Raw genomic sequence first — 21,456 nt, 5'->3', positions numbered from 1 at the left:
GAAGGAGCGAGGGAGGGAGGGAGGGAGGGGGGCATCTTTGGAGCTGCTGCTTCTTGGGCGGGGGGGGGGGGTCTCGGGTGCCAGGGGGGGTCGCCCTGCCGGGACTGTCGGTTGGAAGTCTCCAGGCGCTGCTGCCGGGGATATTAGAGCGGATCCTGAGAAGGTGTGAAAGAGGAAGAAAGAAAAAGAAAGGGGGGGGGGAGAGAAAGCGAGAGGAAGGAAGGAAGGAAGGAAAGGAAGAAAAGAACGAGTGATTTACAGGGGAAAAAAGACTTGGAGGAAACACTACAAAGTCTTGGGAGGGAGGGAGGGAAGCTATGAGAGCGATTGAATGCATCCTGCAGGGATATAAAGTACCAGGCCTGCAACCCCCGCAGGGTGGGTGTCCTGACCCAGCCTACCTTGCAGGGCCGGCACCCCCTTTTGCTGTTTTCTCCAGCACCCCCCACGGAGGGAGCCCTCCTCTCCTGCATTGAGTAGCTGGGGGTCCTGGCCTCCGCTGGCACCTGGGCATTTGCAGCTGTTCTCTTTTTTTAACCTTGCTGCCGCAGGTGGCCTGGCCTCCCCCCCCCCCTTTTGATAAGCTAAACTTCACACTTTTTGTCAAAGCTTGGAAAATTTTGGGCAGTTTCCAGCTCAGGCTTCGTTTCCTTCCGTTGGCATCACCCGGCTCAAAGTTAAAGCCAGCAAGGCAGAGCAACCCGGAAAGGGGCCTGTTTGGAGGGGGGTGAGGGTCCTCATCATGCTCCCCCAGCACAGAATTGTGGCCCTTATTCCCCCCCCCCAGCCCTTGCAAACAGCCAGTCTCCTTCCCTTCCTCCTGCAAACTCTGCAACCTGTCAATCAAACAGAAAATCTGCTGGAGAAATCTACCAAAAAGATTAAGGATTAGACAGCCATTTGACCAGGATGGGATGAAGAGTCCCAGCTTGGTCAGAGGGTTGGTCTAGAATACCTCTGAGGTCCCCTGCATCCCTGGGATACTACATTTTATGTTCTAAAAATCAGAGGAGACTCCGGGAAGCCTGATTGTAGAGTTGGATTAATCCTGGTTATTTTTATTTTTATTTAGTTATTCGATTTCTGTTCCTATAGCTGCCCCAACTCAACCCAAAGACTGTTGCTGGAACCAAAGTTCTTCCTTTTTTGCTTCTGGCTGAAATGTTTGATTTAAAACAGCTCATTTTGCTGCAGAATTTCTGGGGCCCGCTTGGGGCGGTGAGGAACTGCAGCCCCCTGAACAAGAACACTCTACCATTTGTTTGTTGAGCTATTTATTTACTTACTTACTTAGTTTCCTAATTACTTACTTACTTTCTGCCTAGCTGGTGTCCAGTTAAACTGGACTCTTTAAACCTGGATTGTAGGTTTGGGCTCTTTAATGTGGTGAGAGCTGGGAATGCTGGTTTGGTGGCTGCAAAGAAAGTTTGATGGTTTAGCGTCTGCCCCAGTGGAGGGATTCAAATATGTGAACATGTGGATGCCGTTTCCGGAGGTCCATTCTGGGCCTGGCCAACAAAAAAATTAGCTACCGGTTCTGCCGAAGTGGTGCGAACTGGCTGAATCCCCCCACTGGTCTTCCCACAGGGGCATGCCTTTGCCCTCTGTTGGGTTGCCCCGTGGACGGAGAGAAGGATGACCGATGGAGGAAGGATAACCAGGCGTAGCTAAAATGCTTCCATTTCCTTTTCTCCCCAAACAGGCTGAACCGGCGGGGGTCTTTGAACTCCAGGTGCATTCCTTCACCACCAGCAACCCCCAGAAATTCTGCCGGGGGGCTCAGCCCTGCCACCTCTTCTTCCGGGTCTGCCTCAAACACGCCCAGGCCGTGGTCTCCCCGGAGCCCCCCTGCACCTTTGGGGCAGCCCTGAGCAACATCGTCCCTGCGGACCGTCATGCCGTGGCTGCCAGCGGACTCATCCGTGTCCCTTTCCACTTCAAGTGGCCGGTGAGAGACCCCTTCCGCCGTCTCTCCCCCCCCCCCCAGATTCGGGCTTGTCTTCTTTTGTGTCTCCTGCAGCAAGTGTGGAACCCCAGGGTGTTTCATTTATTTATTTATTTATTATGAAATTTATGTGCTGCTCGTCACGTATCCAAGGACTCTGGATCTGGGACTGTGTTGCCCCCCCCAATCTGTCCTTCTTTCCTGCTCCCGTTTCCTTGCTTCCGTGTGGTTCCTATCGCTTCTCATGTGCGGGTGATTGTCCTCCGGTTTGGGGTGTTTTCCTGGCTTGGATTGTGTGGATCGTGCGTACTTCTATGTGCAAGGCAAAAGTTGGAAGAAGGGAAGGCGAGATGGGAGGTGGGTCTTCCCACTGTTTGGAAAAGTCAGCATATTTCTTAATTGTCTTCTTCCAAAGCTTGGGGGGTCATAGGCCCTGCCCGTACCTCATAGCATAATTTGGGGGGGGGTGTTTTCCAAATGCTCATTTGGGATGGGCTAACATTTCAACTTCCCTGTTCTGCCCTGAAGCCTTAGATAAAAAAGCCGGCTGGGTGACTTAGGGCCAATCACCAGGAGGCTGGGAGTTCTAGTCCCGCCTTAGACATGAAAGCCAGCTGGGTGACTTCGCACCCATCACCAGGAGACTGGGAGTTCTAGTCCCGCCTTAGGCAAGAAAGCTGGGTGACTTTGGGCCAATCCCTCCCTCTCACCCCGATCACCTGGCAGGGTTGTTGTTGTGGGAAGAGGAGGAGGAGGAGGAAGTTAAGAGCTGTTTGCCACCTTGAGTTATTTTGTAAAAAATAACAAAGGCCAGAGTATAAATAAATAAACTCCTCTGCTTCCTTTTTTGACCTCACCTTTCAGCCGCTGGAAAAGAAGGTTCGGGGTGGGGGGAGAGAGGAAATTGACAAGAGAATATTTAGGCATCGAAAGTGCCAAGGTTGGTTTTGCTGTGGAATGAGTGTGTGTGTGTGTGTGTGTGTGGTTCTGTGCACTCTTGGAAGCTGCTGATTCCTTTGTTTAGAGGGGGGTCTTCACAGTGTGGCGGTTTTCACTTGTCTAACACTGGATTTGTGCAAATCCTCCGTTTCCCAGCTAGCCATTGACACCCTCTCCTTCCAGGCTTCTGGCAACTTTGGGGGACTTGGACACTGAGTTTTCTTTGCCGTGTGCCAAGAGTGGCCAAGAGTGGCTTGCCGTGTCTTGAGTGGCAAATCTTAATCTTAATGGCTTGTTGAGAAAAACTTCCATTAAGTCTTGACTGGGATGTGTCTTTTAGTGGTCCCCCCATCTTGATAGTTACTCGGTCTGACTCGGTTTACCTTTCGGTGAAGGTGGTGAGGTGCTGCCCCCTAGTGGGACATGCCACAAAGTACATGTCTCCACTCAATCTTGTGTAGAGTGCAACTTTGTGTGGTTACTTCCCAGTTGTCCACCTTTGGCAACCTTAAGACTTGTGGACTTCAATTTTTGAGGGGCTGTCATAGAGAAGAGGGGGGGGTCGACCTCTTCTCCAAAGCCCCTGAAGAAGGCAGGACAAGAAGCAACAGATGGAAACTCATCAAGGAAAGAAACAACCTGGAACTAAGGAGGAACTTCCTGACAGTGAGGACAATTAACTAGTGGAACAGCTTGCCACAAGAAGCTGTGGATGCTCCCTCATCGGAGGCTTTAAGAAGAGATTGGACAGCCCTTTGTCTGAAATGGAGAGGGTCTCCTGCTTGAGCAGGGGGTTGGACTAGAAGACCTCCATGGTCCCTCCTGACGCTGTTATTCTGTTAAAAGGCAGCATTTTGACTCGTCATTGCAGAACCCTTGTCAACACGTCTGAATTGTTGTGACTCGTCTCTTTCCTCCTTTCAGGATTTTCTAATTTTTCTTTTCTTTTCTTTCCTTCTTTTCAGGGCACTTTTTCCCTTATTATTGAATCCTGGAGGGCTGAATCAGGAGAGCCATCCACAGGTAAGCCGGACCCGCCCCCTCCCCTTTGTGGGTCTTTCACACTCAGTCTTTGTGATCAAACGGGCGTGACTGCCGCCAAGGCGAGTTGCAAAAAAGGTTGTTGGAAGGGGAACTAAATTGTGGGTATAAAAACAGCTTTTTCTGTTCCTAGCAAGTTTTTGAAATGAACATTTCCAAAGGTGGCTGGGGAACTGTAGGAGTTGTAGTCCACGGATCTTAAAGTTGCAGTGGTTGGGAAACATTAGTTTAGAGCAGGGGTCATCAAAGGGCCAAGTTTGAAGACCCCTGGTTTAGAGGCTGTTAGCTACTTTCCAGTGGGGTCTCTAGCTGCCTTTCTAAGGGTCTGCGGACCCTCCTGTCTTTCTTTGCCCAGAAGATGCGCAGAGGCTGATCAGCCGGTTGGCGACTCGACGGCGCCTGGCGGTGAGTGAGGAGTGGTCTCAAGACGTGCAGCTGGGGGATCAGAGCGAGCTGCGCTACTCCTACCACGTCACCTGCGACGAGCACTACTACGGGGAGAGCTGCTCTGATTACTGTCGGCCCCGGGACGACCCGTTCGGCCACTACGCCTGTGACGAGCTGGGCCGACGCATCTGCCTGGCGGGATGGCAGGGCGACTATTGCTCAGAACGTGAGTAGCTGGGAGGGGGCGCCTGCGAGGAAGGGGCAGCCCACTGGTCCAGGGGCTTCAGCTTCCTGGCCTGCCCCCAGTTTGGACCCTGAGTTAAAGCCCCCAGGCCCAATAGAGTCCTTAGACCAGGGGTCTCCGCACTTGGCAAGTTTAAGACTTGTGGACTTCAACTCCCAGAATTCCTCAGCCAGCAGGTCTTTAAATTTGCCACGTTTTGGCCATCGCTGCCTGAAGACACGCCAGATTTTAGCCCAGAAAAGACCCCTTGAAGACAGGGTCCCCCCAAAATAGGACCGTTCCCTTCTCCCTGTGTTTGGCAGGAAACACAAGCAAACCCTGGATTGCAGTCTCCAAATGTTGTTGGAGCTGGGTAGCAGTGCCCAAGATTGGCACAATGGCTGCCTCCCCAGCAGGAAAAGCAACACTGGCCTCTCTCACTCTCTCTCTCTCTGCCCCCCTCTAATGTCCCCCCCGCTCACTTCCTTCTTTCCTCCCTCCCTTGCAGCCATCTGCCTGGCCGAGTGCAGCCGCACCCACGGCTACTGTGAGACGCCCGGCGAGTGCAAGTGCCGCATCGGCTGGCAGGGCCCCTCCTGCGACGAATGCGTCCGCTACCCCGGCTGCCTGCATGGCACCTGCCTGCAGCCCTGGCAGTGCAACTGCCAGGAGGGCTGGGGGGGTCTCTTCTGCAACCAGGACCTCAACTACTGCACCAACCACCACCCGTGCCAGAACGGGGCCACCTGCACCAACACGGGCCAAGGGAGCTACACCTGCTCCTGCCCGCCGGGCTTTGTGGGCACCAGCTGCGAGGTGGAGGTCAACGAATGCGACAGCAGCCCCTGCAGGAATGGAGGCAGCTGCAGCGTCAGTATTGCCCTGACCCCCTCTGCCCTCTGACCCTCCTTCCCACCCACCCACCCACCCCCTGTGCAAGCCTCAAAGCAGGGGGATGGAGGTCTGGGCAGGGCCCCCAATTGGCCCCTGGCTATCCTGACCCTTGAGAGGGGTCTCCGGAGGACGGGGAGGCTCAGAGGCCTGCGTGGTGACCGCCGGACATTGGCTGAGTGATGTTTCTCAACCTCGGGGAGTTGAAGAGGTGTGGACTTCCCAGAATTCTCCAGCCAGCTAAGATGGGAGGACTTCAACTCCCAGAATTCCCCACTTCCACTCTAAGAGTTGCCTCTTGGCAGGATGGGTGATGGGTATATTTAATAAAATAAATAGATTTACAGAATTCATGCCTGCTGGCTGGGGAATTCTGGGAGTTGAAGTCTACCACCTCTTCAGGCTGCCGAAGTCGAGAAACGCTGGCTTAGAGTCAGGGCTGAAACACCCCCCCCCCCCGCGTCTCTCTTCTCAGCATTTTGAAGGGGGTGCCAGGAAAGAAGGAGGTGGGGTTTCAGATCCCACGATTGTCCCTGCCCCACGGACTGGAGAGAGGGCAGCCAGTGGGAAGCGAGTCTCTCCTCGGGGTCCAGAAGGAACACGGCTTGGAGCTTGCAAGGGTTGGGGGGCTGCTGTGCCTCCCAGAATTCCTCACTTGGAAACCAAGCAGGAAATTAGGGGGGTCAGAAGCACAAGCTTTTCCTGTGGCACCCAAATCCCGCCACAGGACCCCAGGTTTTCCCAAGGGTCGGGGGCAAGAAGGATGGGGAGGAGAGGGAGGACATTTTGAGGGATGGCAAGGTGGCCTGACCCCCAGCCAGAGAGGTGGGGCCTCACCTTCTGGAGAAGCCCCATATTTGTTTTATTTGGGGAACTTCTGCCCGGTGGAAACTTCAGGTAGGTCCCTGGCTGCTTTCCAGAACGTCTCTGCGCAGTATCCCGCCCCACGGCACCCGGGCAGCTGAGCTCCACACCCTGACATGAGAATGACCCCAACATCTGGAAAAGAATTTGCACTCGCTGCTGGAGTGCTTGTGTCCGTGCACCGCGGGTGCAGCTTGCTTGGGTACCTCTGCCCCACCTTGTCCCTTGCCCGAATGACCCTGCCTCTTTTCTGCTGATTTGCGTTGTTGGTGGGTTCCTCCGCCTGTTCTTAAGGCCAGAAGGGGGAATGAAGAGATGGGAGACCACTAAGTAATGCACCAGAGCGGTAGTTGATATGGAAAAAAAACACGAAATGTCCCAGAAGAAGGTCCGGTAGTGGACAAAATAGAAACTTGGCTTAAGGGAGGAAGGTTTGGGGAGGGGGGTTCCTGTTCCGGTTACAGCCACCCTCAGACTTCTGAAGTGGAGTGTTCCCACCTGCATTCAAGCTTTCTTTCTTTCTTTCTTTCTTTCTTTCTTTCTTTCTTTCTTTCTTTCTTTCTTTCTTTCTTTCTTTCTTTCTTTTTCTTTCTTTCTTTCTTTCTTTCTTTCTTTCTTTTTCTCTCTCTCTCTCTCTCTCTCTCTCTCCCTCTCTCTCTCTCTCCCCCCCTCCCTCCCTCCCTCCCTTTCTTTTTTTCTTTTCTTTTCTTTTTCCTCCTGATCCTTTTTTGCTCCAGTGACTGGTAGTCTGCAGGTAATCAAGGATGGCTAGCAAAAAGTCCTGTGGTTTCTTTATTTCAATTTTTATCCCACCTTTATTATTTATCAATAATTTGAACCTAGCCTTATTTGTACCTAATCCTCCTCCTATTCTGCCCTCAACAACAACCCTGTGAGGGGGGCTTGGCTGAGAGAGAATGACTGGCCCAAAGTCACTAGCTGAGTGTTGCTGCTCAGTGCTGTTTCCCCCCCCCCGGTGCGGTTCTCCCCTCCTTCACAAGGCTTAATTCCAGCTCATCCTCGTGCCCTTCCTCTTAACTGGCACCGCGTAGAAAAGTGGGCGTTGAACCGGTGGCATCAAGACCAGCCCGCCAAGTTAAAGGACCCCCTGATTTAGAAACGGGGCTTGCCTTGATGCGGCTGACGATCGCATTCGCCTTTTCCGCCGCTGCGTCACGGTGCTGGATCTCGCTCAGCTATTCCAGGTCCTTTAAACGAGTCCTGTTCTCCCCCCCCCCCAGTCTATACCTGTGTATTTATTTGGGGTCCCCATCCTGAGCGAAGCAGGTCCCCTGGGATTTTCCAGCTCCGTTCTGTGAGATTCGCCCCGTTTGCTTAGCTTATGGAGATCTTTCCTGTCGCCTCCAGGGAAGAATTTGCGTCCTATTTAAAGGGAGCAGCTCAAAGCCCCTCCTCCTGCAGGAAGCAGGCATAGAGGGGAGGGGGCTCCCTTGGAAGCAAAGGGCCCCTATTATGCGAGGGGCTTCTTGGGTGAAAGCGAAGAAAAGCTAAGTAAGGATAAGAAGAGAACCTCTAAGTGGGCCCCTAATTTGCCCCGGACTATGAAACCCTGCTCTGTCTGGGGAATTCTGGGAATTGAAGTCCACCTCTCTTAAAGTTGCCACGGTTGAGAAACTCTGGGGAATTCTGGGAGTTGGACGTCCACCCATCTTAAAACATGCTGGCTGGGCATCTCTGGCAGTTGAGGTCCACCCAGCTTAAAAGCCACTGAGGTCCAGAAACACCGGTGAACTGTGACAAATCTAGGTTTAACAGAATCAGAGTTGGAAGGGACCTGGGAGGTCGTCTAGTCCAACCCTCCCACTCAAGCAGGAGGCCCTACACCATTTCTGACAGGATGGCAGTCCAGTCTCTTCTTGAAAGCTTCCAGGGATGAAACTCAGCCTAGTCCCCTGGCTGAGCTAGCCGTGAAAAGCATTCAACAGGGCTGAAGTTGGCTTAGGAGCGCCCCACCCTCTTCCCCACCCCCTAAAAGGCAGATTTCCTTCATTTGCTGGGATCTTTTGACCCTGGAGCTCCACGCAGGGCAGGGGATCCTGGTCCCCAGGAAAGCAGGTGCTGCGTTCAAGGCCCGCAGAGACTGAACGAGCAGATCCAGCAGACCTTTTGTAGAAAAACACCCTTCTTTAGCTGATGGGGAAAGGCAAGGTTGGATGTGTTTGGCGTAAAATGGAGAATTCCAAGCTTCTCGGGGGTGGGGTGGGGGCTTTGCATCTGACTTTGGGTCCGTTCAGAATATTTCACCCTAGTGCCATCTATGGGTTGGGGTTTGAAGCATGATTCTGGCTTTCCTTGCTACCTTCTGCTTTTTAGCAGATTTAACAGAATAACCGAGTTGGAAGGGACCTTGAAGGTCTTCTAGTCCAACCCTCTGCTCAAGCAGGAGATCCTAAACCAGGGGTGTCCAACCTTGGAACTTCAAATCCCAGAATTCCCCAGCCAGCAAAGCTATAGTTAAAGTCCACAAGTCTTAAAATTGCCAAGGTTGGAGGCCTTTGCTCTAGTCCAAGGCTGCCTGGGGAATTTTGGGAGTTTATTTATTTTTATTATTTATTTATTAATCACATTTATATCCCGCCCTTCTCCTAGTGGACTCAGGGCGGCTTACAGCCAATTTAAAACAAGTCTTCAAGTTCCCAAGTTGGATACCTTTATCTTCCTGCACCATTTCAGGCAAACGGTTGTCCAATCTCTCCTTAAAAACCTCCAGTGATGGAGCATCCACAACCTCTGGAGGTCATTTTGGACCGTCCAGCCCTGAAAAGCACCCCACTTAGTCCACGCCAGCATTTCTCAACCTTTTCAAGTTTCAGATGGGGGGACTTTATATCCAAGTCGCCTATCACGGCTCTCGGAAAGGGTACTAACGGCCAGATGACTGCAAAGAATATAAATCCTTCCATTCCCCACCATTCAGTCAGAACTGAAGAAGCCTCTTGGATGAGAAGCAAAACATTTTCAAAGGGAAAAAAGAAACCTTTCTCACCACCCTTGTTAAGCGAATCCCTGCAGTTGTTCGGATAATAACATGGTTGTTGAGTGAATCGGGCTCCCCCCCCCTTGACTTTGCTTGTCAGAAGGTCGCAAAAGGGAATCACCTCACCCTGGGACACTGCAACTGTCACAAATACGAGTCGGTTGCTAAGCGTCTGAATTTTAATCACGTGATCCTGGGGGAGGCTGCAACGGTCGTAAGTGTGAAAACAGCCATAAGTCCCTTTTTTGGTCCTATTGTAACTTCGAACGGTCACTAAACAAANCTCTCCCTTTCCCCTCAGCATGGCTGGCTCAGGAATTCTGGGAGTTGAAGTCCACCAGTCATAAAGCGGCCTAGGCCTAGGCCAGAGGTAGGCAACCTTGGCTCTTTTATGACTGGTGGACTTCAACTCCCAGAATTCCTGAGCCAGCCATGCTGAGGGGAAAGGGAGAGGTTTCCAAGCTGAGCCGTGCTGGCTCAGGAATTCTGGGAGTTGAAGTCCACGAGTCATAAGGGGGCCATAGTTCCCCCATGCTGGCTCAGGAATTCTGGGAGTTGAAGTCCAGGAGTCATGAGGGGGCCATAGTTCCCCCAAGCTGGCTCAGGAATTCTGGGAGTTGAAGTCCACCAGTCATAAAGCGGCCTAGGCCTAGGCCAGAGGTAGGCAACCTTGGCTCTTTTATGACTGGTGGACTTCAACTCCCAGAATTCCTGAGCCAGCCATGCTGAGGGGAAAGGGAGAGGTTTCCAAGCTGAGCCAGGCTGGCTCAGGAATTCTGGGAGTTGAAGTCCACAAGTCTTAAAGTTCCCAAGTTGGATACCTTTATCTTCCTGCACCATTTCAGGCAAACGGTTGTCCAATCTCTCCTTAAAAACCTCCAGTGATGGAGCATCCACAACCTCTGGAGGTCATTTTGGACCGTCCACCCCTGAAAAGCATCCCACTTAGTCCATGCCAGCATTTCTCAACCTTTTCAAGTTTCAGATGGGGGGACTTTATATCCAAGTCGCCTATCACGGCTCTCGGAAAGGGTACTAACGGCCAGATGACTGCAAAGAATATAAATCCTTCCATTCCCCACCGTTCAGTCAGAACTGAAGAAGCCTCTTGGATGAGAAGCAAAACATTTTCAAAGGGAAAAAAGAAACCTTTCTCACCACCCTTGTTAAGCGAATCCCTGCAGTTGTTCAGATAATAACATGGTTGTTGAGTGAATCGGGCTCCCCCCCCCAAACTGAAACGAACAGTCTTCCAGCGTTTTCCCTTAGTGGAGTGGGACCCTGTGACGTTGACAGTGTTTATGCTCAGCCAACGATTCGCAGACTTAAAATTAGTGCACTAGGACCCCCTCCGACGTTGCCAGCATTCACACTTTTGTCGGTATTCAGGGAAAAAACCAGGATAACATTGAAGCTTGCCAGTGATTTGTTTCTCTTGTAAGTTGAGGACTACCTGTACAGTGGGGGCGGGGTCACAAAGATATACAGTAAATCTCTATTTTTATCATGACATGGGGTGCTGGAAAGGCAGAGCCCCCCTTCCTTCCCTTCCCCTCCCCTGGTGCGCCTTTAGCAGAAAATAACAGAATAACAAGAGTTGGAGAGGACCTCAGAGGTCTTCTAGTCCAGCCCCCTGCTCCAGCAGGAGGTTATATACCACCAGTGTCAACTTTTAAGTAATGTGGAAGGGCTTTTAAGCACATCTGGAAGGGCTCTATGGGGAAAGGCCAGGGGAGGACTTGGGGTACAGGTGGAGGGAACCTCCCCCCACCGCCCCCCAGAAAGGTTTGCAGATAAAAAAAAAATGTGTGGAGGGGCAGGAGGAACAGGAACAGCTGGTGTGCCCCACCACAGCAGTGCCATGGGCCAGATGTGGGGGATTGCCCCCTCCTGATGCTGCACTGAGGTTGGGAAGAAGGCAGATGGAGGGACAGTCTGAGCAGCTGGAGCGAAATTGAAAGATTCCCCTTGAACCAGCAGCATCTTTCAACTGAACAATCAATTCCCAGCATTTCGGGAACCAAACGAAAGAACAGGAGACGGGAGGAAGGAAAGGAATATTGTACAGGTGGTCCTCGGTTTATGTCTACAGTGGAGACCAAACTTTTGGCTGCTAAGCAAGACAGTTAAGTGAATTTTGCCCCATTTTACAAACTTTCTCACCAAGGCTAAGTGAATCGCTGAAGTTGTCAAGTTACTAACACAGTTAAGTGAATCTGACTCCCCCCCCCGCCCATTGACTTGGCTTGTCAGAAGGTCGCAAAAGAGGATCACAGTAACGCCGGGACCCTGCGACCGTCATAAATAGGAGTCAGTTGCCAAGCGTCTGAATTTTGATCACACGACCACGGGGATGCTGCCACGGTCGTAAGTGTGAAACAGTCATAAGGCACTTTCCAGTGCTGTTGTAACTTTGGTCACTAAACGAGCTGTCGTAAGTCAAGGACTGCATATACAAGTTTGCAAAAATGCTCGGTCCACCTGGCAGGTTGCAAAAGGCAGGGTCCAGCTGAAATCCCAGTGAAGACCCAGCTGTTGTCCCAAGAGGCAACTGGACGGTCTTGTTTTTCTTTGACGACGTTTCGCTTCTCATCCAAGGAGCTTCTTCAGTTCCGACTGAATGGCATGGCGGAGGATTTACATTCCTTGCAGTTGAAGTCCCAAGTTGCCAAAGTTGGAGATTTCTGCTCTAGTCCAAGGCTGGCTAGGGAATTCTGGGAGTTGAAGTCCACAGGTCTTAAAAGTTGCCAAGCTTGGACACCCCTGCCCTACATCATTCCAGACAAGCGACTGTCCAGTCTCTTCTTAAAAGCCTCCAGTGATGGAGCACCCACAACTTCTGGAGGCAAGCCGTTCCACTGGTTAATTGTTCTCACTCTCAGTGGCAGCCGGGGCCCCTTTGGTGCGTTGCTCAGATGTTGCAAGAACCGGCTCTTTGTCCGGGGACGCACATGGGATCTGGGACGTGCCAGAAAGCAGGCAATGCTGACCGGTGTCCCGGCACAATTCCCGGTTTTTCTTAGCAGCTTTCTAAGTTCTGGGCAGACTGATCCTGTGGGATTTGGATCCTTTATTCCAAGTGGATCTCTACCTATAGTTCCTTCTGCCGTGGACTGAAAGCCCTGCTTGGAAGGAAGGGGAGGGGGGGAGGGAGGAGATAAAAAATGGGGAGCAGCTTCTCCCCCACCCAAGACAACCTGTAAGAGATGCTCAAAGAAAAGGATGTATTTCAGACTGAAGCACAAGTTGAGGGAATAGCCCCTCCACGCCTCATTCAATCTGGGGGTCAGGGGGTGTTTAATTGGGAAGAGGGGGACCCCAACTTTGCCCCACCCTCCCTGATAAGCCTGTGGGATGTTCACTTTTCTTGGTTTCGGAGGGGTAAGGTTTGCAGAAGATGTGTGGATGCTCACCGATTCGTGCCCGTCTCTCTGGGAACACGTGTGTGACGTGCTTGGCCATCCCCTTCATGCCACCCTTGGGAGGGGGGAAATTTTGCAACTTCCCAGCCAGGCTCTGAATTTGGGGGAGCAGAAGGAACCCTTAAACAGAGTAGAGGTGATACCAATACAATATTTGTAGCTCACGGTTGAAATGAAGGGTCCTGGGTGCTCTCTGAGCAGGGTGGTTTTCTTGCAGACGTTTCATCACCCAACTAGGTAATATCATCAGTGCTAGAAGGGAGTGGGGTTTGGGAGAGGAAGAGGAGGAGTGCGGAGTCCTTGGTGATGTTTGAACTTGGTGGTTTTCTTGCAGACGTTTCATCACCCAACTAGATAAATTCTTTCAGAATCCTTAGTTTATTTAAATTTATTAAATTGTTTTAGAATCCCTTGGAAATAGAATTAGGTCACCGTTTTATTTATTCAGCAATAGAATTGGGTCAGGAGTTGATGTGAGAGAAAGCAGGCTGCTATGTGCTGAGTCAGCAAAATGCAAGCAGGAATACTAGATAACACCATCAGCAGTAGAAGGGGGGAGGGGGGTTGTGGAGTGATGGAGGAAGAGGAGGGCTGCGGGGTCCCTGGTGATCTCTGAGCTTGGTTGCTTTCTTGTAGACATTTCATGACCCGACTAGGTGACATTATCAGTGCTACATTTATGTTTATCTGACAGTGCTGGAGTAGAGTTTTGAGGTGGGGAAAGTGGGCTGGATCCAGAGATTGCTTTGACACACATATTTTGCTCTCTGTGTATCCTCCTTTTCATCTTTTGCTGCCTCAGGGACATTCAAACTAAGAGGAGTGGGAGTAAGAACATAGAACCATCGGGTTGAAAGGGACCTTGGAGGTCTTCTAGTCCAACCCCCTGCTCAAGCAGAAGACCCTATACCGTCCTGAACAAATTGCTGTCCAATATCTCCTTGAAAACCTCCAGTGTTGGAGAACCCACAATTTCAAGAGGCCAGATGTTCCACTGATTAATTGTTCTCGTGGTCAGGAAATTCATCCTGAGCTTTAGATTGGATCTCTCTTGGTCAAGCTTCCAAACATTACTTTTTCTCCCGCCTTCCTGTGCCCCCAGAGTGGGGGTGTTGGTGGTGGGGGCAGGAGAGAGCGCGCAGCGATTTCACTCTTCACTGGCTATTCTCCAGGATGATCTAGGACTGTAATCAAGAGCGACTTCATTTGGTTTCTCCGGGAGCCAGCCCCCCCCCTCGTGCCCCCTCCCACCCTTCCAGCTTGGGCAGAAAGCCCTAACGGGTGGGTCTCCTCTTCCTCGTCCTCTGCAGGATCTGGAGAACGACTACAAGTGCACCTGCCCGCAAGGCTTCTACGGCAAGACCTGTGAAATCAGTGCCATGACTTGTGCCGACGGGCCGTGCTTCAACGGAGGGACCTGCATGGAGAAACACTCGGGGGGCTACACGTGTCGCTGCCCACTGAACTACCACGGCTCCAACTGTGAGAAAAAGATAGACCGGTGCAGCAACAACCCCTGTTTGAATGGTAAGTGTGGCTTTGCCTTCTGCGAAGGAGACTGTCCTAGGTTGATCTTGGCGTGTCCCAGTGATGGATCTCCTTGGGAACAAGGAGGAACGGTTCCTATTTCAGGGAGGGCTTCACACATCTGCCCAATCTTCTAAGGAGAGGTCCTCTGTAGAAAGCTCACCTTTGTTTTCTTCTCGTTGCCTCAAATTATGGATGTCCACCTCAAGGGCATCTCCAGCAACCGTTCCTTCCAGAAGCCACCAGGTTCTCCACCGTGATGTCCAACTGTCCTGTACCTGCAGCAAAAGTACAGGGTCCTCCCACCTTCTCTGCTTCCCATACCATCCTGATGGTGATTGTTATCCATTCAGTTGAGTCCCAGTTGTGACAATTCTATGGGCCAGGTCACATCTTCTGATCTTGCATGGCATCTTTGAGTTTGTCTATGCTCTGGTTGATGTCGGCTTTCATAGTGTCCAGCCGCCATGTCCTTTGGTGGTCTGGTTTCCTTTTACCATGAACTTTTCCCAACATCTTTACTTCCTCCAGTGAATTGTCCCACATGACATGGTCAAAGTAAGTGAGACGCAGTTTCATGATTTTGCCTTCCGGTGACGTTTCTGGTGTGATGCACTCCAGGACCTGCTTGTTAGTCCCCTTTGCTGCCCAAGGGATTATACAGGAGGCTCCTCCAGCACCACAGCACAAACAAATCCATTTTCTTCCTGTTTTGCTTTTTTTTAAGGTCTTAACTTTCACAACCGTAGGTAGCTCCGGGCAACACAACAGACTAACCTACATTTGGGTCCGTTAACTGTTGGATCCGTTGTAGACAGATCCCTGTCTAAGCCATTAACTGCAGCTTCATCCAAGGCCAGAACCAGCAATGGTCTCCTTGAGCTCAGGACTCCACGTAGATAACAGAATCAAGAGGTGGAAGGGACCCTGGAGGTCTTCTACTCCAACCTCCTGCTCAAGCAAGAAACCCTATACCACCAGTGTCCGACCTGGAAACTCTGGAAGTTGAAGTCCACAAGTCTTTAAGTTCCCAAGATTGGACCTCCTTACTCTATACCGTTCCAGACAAATGGCTATCCAATCTCTTCTTGAAAACCTCCAGTGACGGTAAACTTCCGGAGGCAAATTGTTCTCATTGTCAGGAAATTTTTCCTTAGTTAGTTCCTGGTTGCTTCTGTCCTTGATTAGTTTCCATCCGTCGCTTCTTGCCCTGCCTTCAGGAGCTTTGGAGAACAGGTTAAACCTTCTTCCTTGTGGAGGACCTCTAGGCACAATCTCCTTCCATCCTTTCCGCGTTGCGTCCTGAGTGGATGGTCCACGTGGTGACACACTCCGTATTGCCTCTCCCCCCCAGCGACCAGGGCCGAGACGGTCGCACATCAGCCACAGCCACAAGTGTGTTGGTGGACCTTAGCAATCTTCTCCCTTCTTTCAATCTCAGGTGCCCGCTGCCTGGACCTTGGCCGGAGTGCGCTCTGCAAGTGCCGCCCGGGGTTTGCTGGCTCCCGCTGCGAACTGAACATCGACGATTGTGCGTGCAACCCCTGCGCTAACGGGGGCACCTGCATCGACGGCCCCAACTCCTACTCCTGCTCTTGCACCCTGGGCTACGGGGGGAAGGACTGCAGTGTGCGCATGGACGCCTGCATCTCCAGCCCCTGCCAGAACAGCGGCACCTGCTACACTCACTTCTCTGGCCACGTCTGTGAGTGTCCAGCAGGCTTCATGGGCTCCAGCTGCGAGTTCCGCGTCCAGCTGCCCACGCCCGTCAGCAGCCAGTGGATGGCCGAGGGGCCCTTCCCCACCGCTCTGGCCGTCTCCTTTGCGCTGGGATTGCTGACCTTGCTGCTGGCGGCCTGCGCCATCCTGGTGGTGCTTCGGCACATGAGGAACGGGCCTCACCCTCTGAAAAGCCGCGTGTGCAACGACCTGGCGGCCGTCAACAACTTCAGAGACCGGGACAACTGCCTCCTTTCACGCGGCTGCTTTAAAGTATCCAACAAGGAGGCCCGGTTTCACGGGGACCGGTTCAACTGCAAGAGGAAGCTCCTGGATCAGAGTTACGAGTCCATTTGCAAGAAACTGGACAAGTAAGTGGCACCCGATCTTGGTTCGGCCATGTTTAGCTAGGAACTTGGGGGTCAGGATAAGGGCCATCCCCTGTTAGCCAGGTTTCGAACGTGACCAGAAAATAATTTTCAGCCTCATACTCTGGAGGAGAATCCAGGTGCCGTGTTCGAATCAGGTGAACCTGATCTGAAAAAAAGAAAATCCATTCAGATTTAACTCTTCAAGCTCAGAATTCATGTTTGCGTGCTGAGCCGGAGTAGATATCTGTTACAAGCCATGATGGCGTCAAAATGTATGGTGTTGAGGGGATGAGGTGGGGAGGGGGAGTTGGTGAACTGGCTCCTTTGTTGCCTGCCAAACAAGTGCAGGTATTTGCAGGGCCTTCTCCAACCTGGCGCCCTCCAGATCTACTGGTTCCTCTTCCCAGCATAGTCCTTTCTAGTAACATGGGTGAGATGTTCAATCTTCCTCCTCCTCCTCCTCTTCCTCCTCCCTACGCTTCAGAATCTTAACACCAACCACAGAAGTCACATCTTGGAATGTCAGAACCTGGAGGTGGAGTCAAGAGAGGCATCAGCCTACAATCCCTTAGAGAACTAAATCCAACCTCTCCTGATTGCCACTGACCTTGATCTAACTAACCAGGTGCCAACCACTAGTTGAGCAGATTCCTGGGCATAATCTCTTAGCAATGCTTCAGTTTTATTGGATCTTCACCTGGGGACCTGATCTTTCGTGCCCGACGAAGATATTTGAAAAGGAGGCGTAGCCTTTTCTAGCCAGGGGGTGGTGAAACAGACAGACCATCGGCCTTCCTCTTTACAGGAGGCCTCCAGGAAAGTTTGGCTGGGGTGCCCTGCAGGGGGTTCCTGCCTCTGGGCTCAACGCTTGAGAAAAACCATCCTGGATCAGGTCTAATTTGCAGGAAGGACGTTTAATGACAGCCTACTTACGGAGTTGAGCAAAGCTTGTCATAGTTCAGAGAAACTGCGCATAAAACAGAGCGGTGTTTCCGTCACATGGCCGGGACCACCTTCTTGACGCCCCTGCAGAGACCCTGCCCAGATTTAGCCTTTGTGACCCCGATTTGGGGGAAAGAGCACTGAGTCCTCACCACCCACCTGCCTCTTTTCTCCCCTGTAGTAAACCGTCGGAGCCCAGCTGGCCCGTGGCTGCGGAGTGTCCGAAGGATGGTGCTTACCACCCCATCTACATCATCCCCGGCCAGGTGGAGCCCTGCGTTTACGCCACAGAGGTAATGGGCCGATGCTGCCCCCCCCCGGGGCTCTGGGCGATCTCAGCCTTTCAAAGGAGGCTAGAAAAAAGAGGGAGACCCTCCAGGGGGGGTGTACTTGAATTATGATAAGTGGAGTCGGACGGTCCCTTGGAGTCTCTGCCCCCTCTTCTATTAAACAGTCAAGGAGGGGCTGCTTTGAGCTTCCTTCAAGCTCTGAATTTGGGGAAATCTCTTCTCCAAGTTTTCTTTAGGGGCTCTTTCATACCATTCCTGAGGTCAATTCCTTCTCTCTTTCTTTTTCTCCTCCTCCTCCTCCTCCTCCTCCTCCATCTATCTTCTCCTTCTTCTCCAACTTCTCTTTTATCTATGTCCTCTTCCTTCTCCTTTTCTCCTCCTCTTCCCTCTCCTTCCGTCCTCCTCCATCTATCTTCTCCTCCATCTTCTCTTTTATCTATGTCCTCTTCCTTCTCCTTTCCCTCTTCCTCTTCTCTCTCCTCCCCTCCCTCCTTCCTCCTCCTCCTCCATCTATCTCCTCCTTCTTCTTCCTTCTTCTCCTTCTCCTTCATCTATCTATGTTCTCTACCTTCTCCTCCTCCTCCTCCATCTCCATCATCTCCTTCATCACCTCAGTCCCGTTCTCCAAAGAGTACAGAAGGGGGGAGACTTTACAACTACCTTGTGAGGTTAGGAGAGGAGAACAAAAATCTCTGCCTCCACCGGTCAGCCAATGCCATCCTTAACCGGTCAGCCTGACAGGGCAAAGGCAGAATTATACCACAACTGCACTGCTGTAAACTGGGAAGAGCTAGGCTGACCGGTCATCTCGTAACTTCTGGGACTTGAAAGCTTAAGCCATTCATTGCAAACCAGAATTTTGCAGTGGTGGGAGCTTGGCTCCCGGTTGCTGGTTTGCCCCGTGGCTTTCTTGCCTGCCAGAACAAGTTCTAGAGTGGCCTACTCCAGAACCCTCTCCACCCACCGAGGAGAGGACATTTTCCACGGTAAGTCCCACGTTCTCATCTCCAGCGTGGCTGAAACATCTGTTGCATGATCCAAAGAGGTCCTTGCTGGGGTCTCTCAGAGGCAGGCTGGACGTGGAAGGTCGTAGTTGGGGGTGGTCTCGAGGAGATGGCCACCGAAGGGTCAGTCCCTCCAGAAGTGGAAGAGGGTGCTCCAGCTGCCCTCAGGACCACAGTAGAAAGACGAGCAACCCCTCTTCGCAAGCCAGGATTTACCTGGCCATAAATTTGGGAGGTAGTTCTCGCATCCTTCAGGATACCTTAGAGCAGGAGTAGTCAACCTTGGCTCTTTTATGACTCGTGGACTTCAACTCCCAGAATTCCTGAGCCAGCTAAGCTGGCTCAGGAATTCTGGGAGTTGAAGTCCACGAGTCATAAAAGAGCCAAGGTTGACTACCCCTGCCTTAGAGCAGTGGTAACTCGAGCGCTACCTGTCGTGTTGGCGGTCTCTTCTCCCGGCCTTTGAGACCCGTATTAAGCAGACAAGTGATAGTGGAGTCCAAACGATTGCTAGGCCTGATCTTGGCCTGCTTAAATTAGACATTGACCAACAGTGAGTGGGGCTTTTTTTTTTTTTGTTAAATTGATAGATTTAACCCACTCCTTTGATAAATTTTGCCCTGTCCCATTTCCTCCAAGACGTCCCAGCAATGATAATCTGGACATTCCTAGTTTGAAGACTTCAGTTCTAGCCCCCCTTTTCCTGCTCCATTCTGCATAGCTAGATTTTCACTCTCCCTCAGAACAAGCAGGCAGGAACGTGGCAGGCACAGGAAGCCCCCTCCCATTTATTTGGAGAAGCAAGGGGTGACTTCTCCAGTCCCACCAGATGACAAGAGACTTTTTTTTTTAAGAAGAAGAGACTGGACAGTCATTTGTCCAGAATGGTACAAGATCTCCTGCTTGAATAGGGGGCTGGACTAGAAGACCTCCAAGGTCCCTTCCAATTCTATTATTCTGTATTCTGTATCCCCATTGACAGTGAGAACAATGAACCAGGGGAACGACTTGCCTCCAGAAGTTGTGGGTACTCCCATCACTGGAGGTTTTCAAGAAGAGACTGGACAGCCATTTGTCCATAATGGTAGAGGGCCTCCTGCTTGAGCAGGAGGGCTGGACTAGAAGACCTCCAAGGTCCCTTCCAACTCTGCTCTTCTATGTTTTGCCATAGTGGGATGTTTTAATTTCTTTCCTGCTCTTTTCCAGGTCTAAAGAAGATCCACCTGCCGAGCCTCGGAATCTGGCCTCTGTCCACTATTTTATTTTAATTCTTTTCAGCTAAAGGAATGTTTACAGATTGCGCACACTGTATGGACTCCTGGAGCGGTCAACGATGTGCTAATGATTATTTTTGAAATCACTGGAGTATTATAAGAAAGACTCCTTTTTTAAAGGAAGATATTTAATATTTATTCTTGCTGCTATTTTTATAGTTATTGTTATTGTTATTGTTATTATTATTATTATTATTATTGGCATCGAGAACAAGAGACAGAACTGTTGGATCTGACTGGAACGGAAATGACCAAGAGACTGGAAGAAAAAAAATGCAAAGGGAGAGCCGGATTTCAAAGAAATTTGTCTTTTTTTTTTTTTCGGGCAAAAAAAGAGAAGCTGATTTGGGGAAAAAAGGAAGATGGGAAAGAAATAAAACTGCACTAGGGTTGTCTGAATGGGGATAAAAGGCAGGTCCTTTCCCTACATAAATGCTTAATCCTTTTTTCTTTTCTTTTTTCTGGTGTCAGTCCAGTGGGATTTTTCCTGGCCCACTAGAAAAAGAAAAAGAAAAATGTTGCCTGGGACAGAAAGCTGTAAAGGACAGCATTAGATTCCAGCTCTGCCTTTGATTTGATTTGATTGACGCAGAAACGTTTGGTTTGGTGACCAAGAAACGGCAGGGCCAGCTCAGGAATATGCAGTGTTAGAAATGAAATTACTGGTAGTCCTCGCTTAGTGACCATTTGAAGTGACAGTGGCACTGAAAAAAGGGATTTAGGACCATTTTTCAGTTACGACCGCTGCGACGTCCCCAGGGTCACGTGATCCAAATTCAGACGCTTGGCAACCGACTCGTATTTATGACGGTCGCAGCATCCCGGAGTCACATGATCCCCTTTTACGGCCTTCTAGCAAGTAAAATCAAGGGGGAGGCCAATTTCCCTTAACCACCATGTGACTAACTTAAGTCCAGCGGTTCCCTTAACATCTGTGGCCAAGAAAGGTCATAAAATGGGGCAAAATTCACTTAACAAATGTCTCGCTTTGCAACAGAAATTTGGGGCTCAATTCTGGTCGTAAGTCGAGGACTACCTGTATGCACACAGAAGTCTAATAAATAAAGTAAACAAATATTTTTGCTGATGGTGCGTTGACCAAGCCATGCCCTCCTGAAAATGGCTTCTCCCTGCTTATGCCACCTTTTGCCACACGAGGGCAGCACCAAGGAAGCAACCGAGATTCTAGGGCTGTTTCCTCTGGAGAGACCCCCCCACCATCATTTCTTGTCCGGCTTGATGACCTCTGTATTTCCCCCAAAGCCAGCCTACACTGACCCGCTCTAGACCTGCAGAAGATTTTGGCTCAACCAAATGTTTGTTCTGCAATCTAGCCTGGGACGGTCCTTCTCATCCATTAAAATATATATAATTTTTCAAGAGAAGACCGATCCGTCTTGGGCTGGCAGTGGACAATTTGCAGAGGGAAGCGTTTGTCGTTGGCAATGGGTAAACACGTTTCGGGAAGAGCTTGTGATTGGTTCTGGTACTGAATCAAAAGTTCCTGAGCTCTGGATATGCTCAGAGGCACCCAGGTCCTTAATTCTTAGCAGACTTGCATCCCTAGTTTGCACGTGTTTTCTGTTGCATGATCTCAGGGTCAGAATCAAAACTGGAAT

The 21,456-nt window shown here is 51.0% G+C and overlaps 1 protein-coding gene across 1 annotated transcript; it reads left to right on the top strand.

Moving 5' to 3' along the window:
• The first annotated feature begins 317 nt into the window (after nt 1-317).
• LOC107291964 (delta-like protein B) lies at nt 318-19,937 on the top strand. The gene is made up of 9 exons (XM_015821018.1): nt 318-353; nt 1,703-1,948; nt 3,850-3,907; nt 4,281-4,538; nt 5,044-5,405; nt 14,021-14,237; nt 15,679-16,327; nt 17,451-17,562; nt 19,842-19,937. Exons 1-9 carry the CDS (start codon nt 318-320, stop codon nt 19,935-19,937), a joined length of 2,034 nt encoding a protein of 677 aa, XP_015676504.1.
• Nucleotides 19,938-21,456: the final 1,519 nt, after the last annotated feature.

The sequence above is a fragment of the Protobothrops mucrosquamatus genome, unplaced genomic scaffold (genome assembly GCF_001527695.2).
Source record: "Protobothrops mucrosquamatus isolate PMUCROS unplaced genomic scaffold, P.Mucros_1.0 scaffold1232, whole genome shotgun sequence".
Taxonomy (NCBI): Eukaryota; Metazoa; Chordata; class Lepidosauria; order Squamata; family Viperidae; genus Protobothrops; species Protobothrops mucrosquamatus.
The sequence above is the reverse complement of the archived record's forward strand: the minus strand, read 5'-3'. Positions and strand labels throughout refer to the sequence as shown.